General features: G+C 33.6%; 1 protein-coding gene across 1 annotated transcript; it reads right to left on the reverse strand.

Annotated features, from left to right (window-relative positions):
• Nucleotides 1–344: 344 nt before the first annotated feature.
• Nucleotides 345–1,283, reverse strand: LOC102406923 (olfactory receptor 6C70). Its single transcript, XM_006040407.4, has one exon. It carries the CDS (start codon nucleotides 1,281–1,283, stop codon nucleotides 345–347), a length of 939 nt encoding a protein of 312 aa, XP_006040469.2.
• Between the last annotated feature and the right edge of the window lie 6,654 nt (nucleotides 1,284–7,937).

Here is a 7,937-nt window from a genome sequence, read left to right on the forward strand (position 1 = left end):
CTTTTAAATGAATCATGGAACATTCATTTAAATTACTTAAGAAATAAAATACTCCAAAAATTTATATTCCATAATACAACCAAATCCCTCCATTCATTTTATTCTACATTCTATTAGAGAAAATAAATTTTGCAATTTTATATTTCCAACACAGAAATACTTCATTTTGAAGAACAGAAAGTTAAATTCAGATATATAGAATGGAAATGGTTTCTAAGCTCAGGTAAGCATAAGTGATATAAAAAATTAAATATTAGAGATCAATTCTTGTACTAGAAACATCAAAATAGTTTTTGTTCAATGTTTCTTTTATGCCTTCATGTTGATTATTTCAATAAACAGTATTACTTGTCTGAAACAGAAAATATCTTTCTAAATACATCTCTGAAGGCTTGTTTAACTTGCTGGTTCCTCAGAGTATAAATGAATGGGTTCAACAAAGGGGCAATTGAAGTATTTAACACAGCCACTCCTTTGCTTAAAGTGATCCTTTCATTTGCTGAGGGCTTTATGTAGATGAAAATACAACTACCATAAGTGATGGATACAACAATCATGTGAGAAGAGCAGGTAGAAAGGGCTTTTTTCTTTTGTTGAGCTGAAGGGAATTTTAGAATTGTCTTGATGATGTAAGAGTAAGAAAGAATTATCAATAGCAGTGTGACCACGAGGATTATCGCAGCTAATACAAATGCAATCATTTCTAGTAAATATGTGTCTGAGCAAGAAAGTTGTAGAATAGGAGAAATATCACAAATGAAATGATCAATAACATTTGAATCACAGAAATCCAGGTGAAGACCCAAAATCAGTGGAGGGAAAATGACCAGGAAGCCAGATGCCCAAGAACTGAGTACCAGCTGATGACAAATTGTGCTGCTCATGATGGATGTATAACGCAAAGGCTTGCAAATGGCAACATAGCGGTCATAGGACATAGCCGCCAGAAGGAAAAATTCTGTAACTCCCAAGAATATGTAAAAAAATACCTGAGACATGCAACCAATATAAGAAATTGTCTTTTCTTTGTTTACAGTGGTGATTAGGAATCTAGGGATGCAAGCACTTGTGAATGAAATTTCCAGGAAAGAGAAATTACGGAGGAAGAAATACATTGGGGTCTTGAGATGGGAATCCAACAGAGTGAGGGCAATGATGGTTAAGTTTCCAATCATGCTTAATGTGTAATTTAGAAGCAGAAACAAAAAAATTAGGATCTGTAACTGAGAATCATCTGTCAGTCCCAGAAGGACAAACTCTGTGTGCCTTGTATGATTCTTCATGTTTCCTCTGTGATTTCAAACAATGTCTTGTAATAAAAGGGTATAAAAATAAGAAACTACAGAAATAGAGTTATCTTTAAGATATGATATATTAAAATATACATGTGCACAAACATACCCAATTGCCTGAGTTTGAAGATATGCTCTAGAACTGTGCTGCAAATACTATTATTATCAAAGTCAACTCAGTTTTGGAAATTGACCTATAAAATCCATAAGGGTTGATTTTTTTCAGGCTTATTTACAAACTTCCAGTCAATTACAACTGATTCCAATTTGTCCATTGTTAAATAAATTAAATAAATTGGCTCAGATTTCAAAATAATTCATTCATTTTTAATTAACTTCATCAAAATAAAATTATACCAGTGAAGTGAATTAAAACCTACAGTTAAATTCTGATACTTTAGATTTCATATTAAAGGAACATTTGATTCAGTCCCAGTTAGTCACCTAGAGAAGCAACTTCTCTAGGAACTACTGATGAAGGCATAGAAAGGACAAGAGAAAAAGAGAACATAAGAGTGTAGTACCCCAGCAAAATAAATAAAAGTCGAATCTAGGAAAATCTGAAAATGAATATAAAGCAGATATAATCACATTTACAAAAAATTAACAATGCATTGAGAACTTCAACTTTTTGCCACATGTAATGGAGACCAAATAATAAAAGAGAAAACACAGAAAAGATCATCACAATCTCCACCCAATTACACATATTCAGAGTCTAACACCACTTGCCATTAAATTATCTTTTAATCAGATACTAAATTACAGTGGAAATCTTTCAATAAAATGTATTTTTATTCTCTAGTTTTTTTATAAAAGCAAAAGAATTTTGGTGAAGTCAGAGTACTAATTGGTTATATATTTTAGAGCCATGTTTTCAACTAAAATATACCCAATGATGAAGTTCATTTTCCTCTTACTCTGAAGAAATCTTTGTCAACCATTTGTGAAACAGGTAGACTATTTCCAAATAAACTTAGAATATAAATACTGAAAAAAAGGAAAACAGACTACATCATAGAGTATACAATATTTTCTTCATTTTAAAATAAAATAATGTAAATTACCTTCCTTCTCAGCAATTATTATGCCAATCAATATTTTTGCCTGTTCTGAAGCTTTTCTTCCTTTTCTTATTGAATATATAATACTTTTCCTTCTACATGATTTGGCCTGTTACTTCACATAGGAATTCACAAACTCCACATTATTTAGATATATAATTTTATTTATTATTTAAAGCAAATCTTTGTTTTTCATTTCATGTATATTAGCATATTCTTCTCCTCTTAGATTAATACTCCAATGAATTAGCTCCAGGCTGTTAATGGAAAAGGCAGCTCTTAGAGAGCCACATGAGTCTAAACCTTCCTTCCTTGATCTGGTCTTCAAGAAAGACCAGATCATGCTCTTTCCCTAATTTCTACTTTTTTCTGAAAAATATATTGAACTTTCTTGTAGGTTAATTGTCAGTATCAGAGTAATTTCAAAATCAAGAAGCATATATTTGTTCTACAACCAGTACAGATTTGAAAATCCATAATTATAAGTGATAAATTGTCATATATCAAAGTGTTGGGTCAGAATTAGTACTCCTCAGGGATTTAATTTTTCTGTTTTTTCAAAAATGTATTAAAACATGTGATATAAATTCTCTAGGAAAAAGATTCCCCAACCTTGTAATGTTTGATTGACATCTAGAGTTGCCAAGGTTCTCTTTGTCTAGAACAGTAGAATAGTCATCATTCCCTTCACATTCCCACACAGCACAGTGTCTGGTGAAAACCATGAAGTACTAGAAATGTAAGTGCAAATACATATCTCAAGCTTCATGTTCTTGCATTTACAGATTCATAAATAGATGAGAAATAATCAATGCTTTATTCAAAGAGAATTAATGTCACCTTTAAATCGCTGTTATTTATTTGTATGTTATTTACAGGGTAGCAATAAGTATTCTTAAATATTTAAGAGAAAAGTAAGACACTACTTACCACCATTAGTAAAATATGTTGCTATCATTTTTTTTTTCTCTAGACTATGTAAATAAACATCAACCATAATATAGTCAAACATATTTATTGGAAAATAATATTAAATAAACTCTCATGTTAATTCCAATCAGAGAGTAAAGTGTGACTATATTAGTAATGGAATTTTCTTCACTATCACATGAAACTGAATATATGTCTTGAATAATAAAGATTTCTAGTAAACTTCTCTCTGTTACTAGAAAATTTAGATCTGTTCAACCAATCCCACTGTACCAGCATCCATAATGATGATCACAGCTGAGATGACTAGCTAGTTTAGTACTTGGGAAATATCTGCCAGGTTCAAATTATTTAAATGGAGTGAGTGCTTCTTTACAAGAAACCTAAGGGGATAGTGTCTCTAAGGGAAAGTAGAAAAGATGAAATAATGCTGAAAAAGCCACACCAAACACCATTTATCCCTTGTTTTTATCATTTAATTAAAAATAAGCTTATTGCTCCAAGCATGCTGATATGAGGTATTGTGAGACTCATCACATTAAAAAATACTAATTTCATTTTTTATTTTTTTTATTTTTTAACTTTACACAATCATGTATACTCTGCAAACCAGCAGGTTGCCAAGATACCAGGATAAATCCTCTTGAGGTTATGTTTTTTCCAAAATGTGAATTATCGCTAGGAGATCAGCATGTTGCTACCCACCACAAATACTATTACTGTTTTCTAAAAAAAAAAAAAAAACTCTATTCAATATTAAGAAATTAGAACTTCTGTATATTACTATGATTTGAGAATGGATATTTTATTTTGTGATTTGAGGATGTGCACCTACATTCAAGCTTTTTGAAATATTACTAATTATTATAATGTCCACATTTGGTTTAAAATTTAGTATGCATGAAACACTGCTAATTGCTATATTTACATTATTTTAATTAGTCATCAATAGGCAATGGAGGAGCCTGGTAGGCTGCAGTCCATGGGGTCCATAAGAGTTGGATACGACTGAGTGACTTTACTTTCACTTTTCACTTTCATGCATTGGAGAGAAGGAAATGGCAACCCACTCCAGTGTTCTTGCCTGGAGAATCCCAGGGATGGGGGAGCCTGGTGGGCTGCCATCTATGGGGTCACACAGAGCCGGACACGACTGAAGTGACTTAGCAGCAGCAGCAGCAGGCAAAGTACACATATTTATGACCTTTGCTTTTTAAAAAACTAATACTTAGGGAAATCATTTCACTAATTCACACTCATGACAAAGTTTAAAACCCTATGCAGGATACAGGAAGCTTGGAGCTGGTGCACTGGGATGACCCAGAGGGATGGTATGGGGAGGGAAGTGGGAGGGAGGTTTAGGATTGGGAACACGTGTACACCCGTTGCAGATGCATGTTGATGTATGGCAAAACCAATACAATATTGTAAAGTAAAAATGATAATAATAATAATAAAATAAAATAAAAAGAAATGTAGTAGAAATCAAACAAACAAACAAAAAAAAACCATGGAGTCATGATTGCAATCAGATTCATGATTCCAAAGTGTAGCTTGTTACCCATTATGCAATACTTCCAATTAAGTAAATGAATGGTTAGTTGACAGGCAGACTATAGCTAGATATTATGATAGATAGGTAGGTAGATAGATAAATAATCTAATGGCTTAAACCATACCCAGAATTTGAATGCTTAACTTTTGAGTGCATAAATATATGATAAATGAGTGACATTTTCATACCACTGTCAACGGGAAAAAAAAAATGCACATAAGAGTTCTGAATTAAGTTTTACTTGAGGCAAAATGAGGACAATAGCTCTGGAGACAGTATTTCAGATAGCTCTGAGAAACAGCTCCAGAGAGGGAGGGATGAAGGTCATCATTATATATGATTTTAGTGAAGAGTAATACCTGCAGTCAAGCACACATCTTGGGCAAGGCTTGCTGCTAGTCCCAAGGAACAGATGTCACCAATAATGATTTTAGTGCTGTCTAGATACAAGGAGATGCAAAAAGATGGGCTCATAAAATCTTTTGAAAATATCTATCTGAAGGCCTGTTCTATCGGTTTTTTCCCAGAGCACAGGGTGCCTCAATCCTGATCTCCACCCCAAAGTCCTTTCAGGGGTGTTGAAGGTCAGCAGCTGCAGTGCCTCATGCTTTAATCCTTGTAGAGGTAAACTGCAAATGCCAGTTTGTAGTTGTCATCATACATGCAAACATTTTGTCAAGAAAACGTTTTTTCCCTTTTAATCAAAACTGGGATTTTTCAACCATATCATTATTTTATATAAAGTTTAAAGTATCATATTGCAAGAAAAAAACACTGAAATTGAATAAAAATCAAATGAAATAACAATATTATGCTGTGAATAAAAGAATCATAGGAGTTAAAAGCAAAGAAAGAAATAAAAATAATTTAGTATTTGACTTTTTAAAATATCATGTTCTGATCATGGACCCACTGTGGGGCAGTCTAAAGTGTAAAAGGATTACAAACATAGCTTTAACTTCATACGTTTTGTATTTTATCATTGATAGTACTGACTGAGTAATTCTGATTTCACCTTGTCTGAATTTTAGCATTGGGTAAACTAGTAAATATACCGATGTTGAGAACTAGGAATTTGACTGAAGGGATAAAAGGAGGAGGGGGGAAGAATCAAATATGATGAGAAAATAATTCAGTGGGCTGAATTAAAATTAGAAGCAACAGTGTAAACTAATGTGTTCTTAACATGTTTTTTTCCTAGCTTTGTCTTTTGAAAGATTGACAACACTACTATGCTCCAACACTGAGTGGGAAATTCCAAGATGACACAGAAGACTTCTTGAAGATCAAATTTGCAAAATAGTGAATGCTGGGAAAAAAATCACCTTAGAAATAAAGAGTCATAACAGCTAAGAAAATAATTCATAGTGACACCAGTACTAATATACATGGATAGTAATGTGTATGTGTAATGTTTATGGATAGTAATGTGTATGTGAATTTATAATGAAGAAGGGAAACTCTATAGGAGAATGATAATGCCAAATTATTCACATATAAAGAATGAAAAAATTTAAAAATCAACATTTCCAAACCTCATAGCACATGAAACCCTTTACATTTGTTTTCCATGATACCACGCTCACCTAGGGTTTGTCCCTCCTACCTCACAATGGACTTTTTCTATATATTTTCTTTTGATACTGCCTTATTTTATTGACTTCTGCATGTTGGATGCTGATGTTAATGTAAAGAAAATAAATAATAAAATAGGAAGAAAATGTAAGCAAATATATGACAACATAAGAAACAGTAAACCATAATGACAAAAGATTCAGAAACAATAAAACAAAAAGAAGCATATTTTACTACAATTCAACCAAATTTTCAGGATACCACCAGCACCGTAAGTACTGGTTTGGCCAAAACGTTCAATTGTTTTTTTCTGTGAGCTGACTCTACTAATGCTTAGTTATCTTTAGCATCATTCAAAACAATTATTTTTAGATTGTAATGTGACAGCTATTATATCAATGTGCATTTTTAAAAAAACATCAAAATTGGTGAATTTTTGTGAGGCATTTTAATATTGATGATGGAAGAAAAAACATTTTCAGCATATTATACTTTATTATATCAAGAAAGGTAAAAATGCAACTGAAGCACACACACAAAAAGATTTGTGCAGGGTATGAAGAAGGTGCTGTGACTGACTGAAGGTGTCAAAAGTGGTTTTCAGAGTTTTGTGCTGGAGATTTCTCACTGGATGACATTCCACAGTCAAGTAGACTAGTGAAGTTGACAGCAGTCAAATAAAGACAATAATGGAGAGCAATGAATGTTACACCAATAGGAGACAGCTGACATACTCAAAATATCCAAATCAAGCACTGAAAAGCATTTGCAACAGCTTGGTTATGTTGAAGTGAAGTGAAAGTCATTCACTCGTGTCTGCCTTTTTGTGACCCCAGGTACTATAGCCTGCCAGGCTCCTCAGTCCATGGGGATTCTCCAGGCAAGAATACTGGAGTGGGTTGCCATTCCCTTCTCCAGGGGATCTTCAGTACCCAGGGATCAAACTCAGGTCTCCCGCAATGTAAGTGGATTCTTTACCATCTGAGCACTGCTGCTGCTGCTGCTAAGTAGCTTCAGTCGTGTCCAACTCTGTGGGACCCCATAGACGGCAGCCCACCAGGCTCCCCCATCCCTGGGATTCTCTAGGCAAGAATACTGGAGTGGGTTGCCATTTCCTTCTCCAATGCATGAAAGTGAAAAGTCAAAGTGAAATTGCTCAGTTGTGTCCGACTCTTAGCAACCCCATGGACTGCAACCTACCAGGCTCCTCCATCCATGGGATTTTCCAGGCAAGAGTACTGGAGTGGGGGTGCCATTGCCTTCTCCAATCTGAGCACTAGGGAAGTCCATATTGGTTATGTTAATCATTTTAATGTTTGAGTTGCACATAATTTAAGTGAGAAAAAACTTCTTGACTATATTTCCATATGCAATTCTCTACTTAAAAATAATGAAAATTAAAACAAATTGTGGCAAATTTGCCACAATTGTGGATATTGTACAGTGAAATTGTACAATGGATATTGTACAGTATCCACAGTACAGTGGATACTGTACAATAACATGAAGTGAAACAGATCA

Source organism: Bubalus bubalis, chromosome 4 (assembly GCF_019923935.1).
Source record: "Bubalus bubalis isolate 160015118507 breed Murrah chromosome 4, NDDB_SH_1, whole genome shotgun sequence".
NCBI lineage: Eukaryota > Metazoa > Chordata > Mammalia > Artiodactyla > Bovidae > Bubalus > Bubalus bubalis.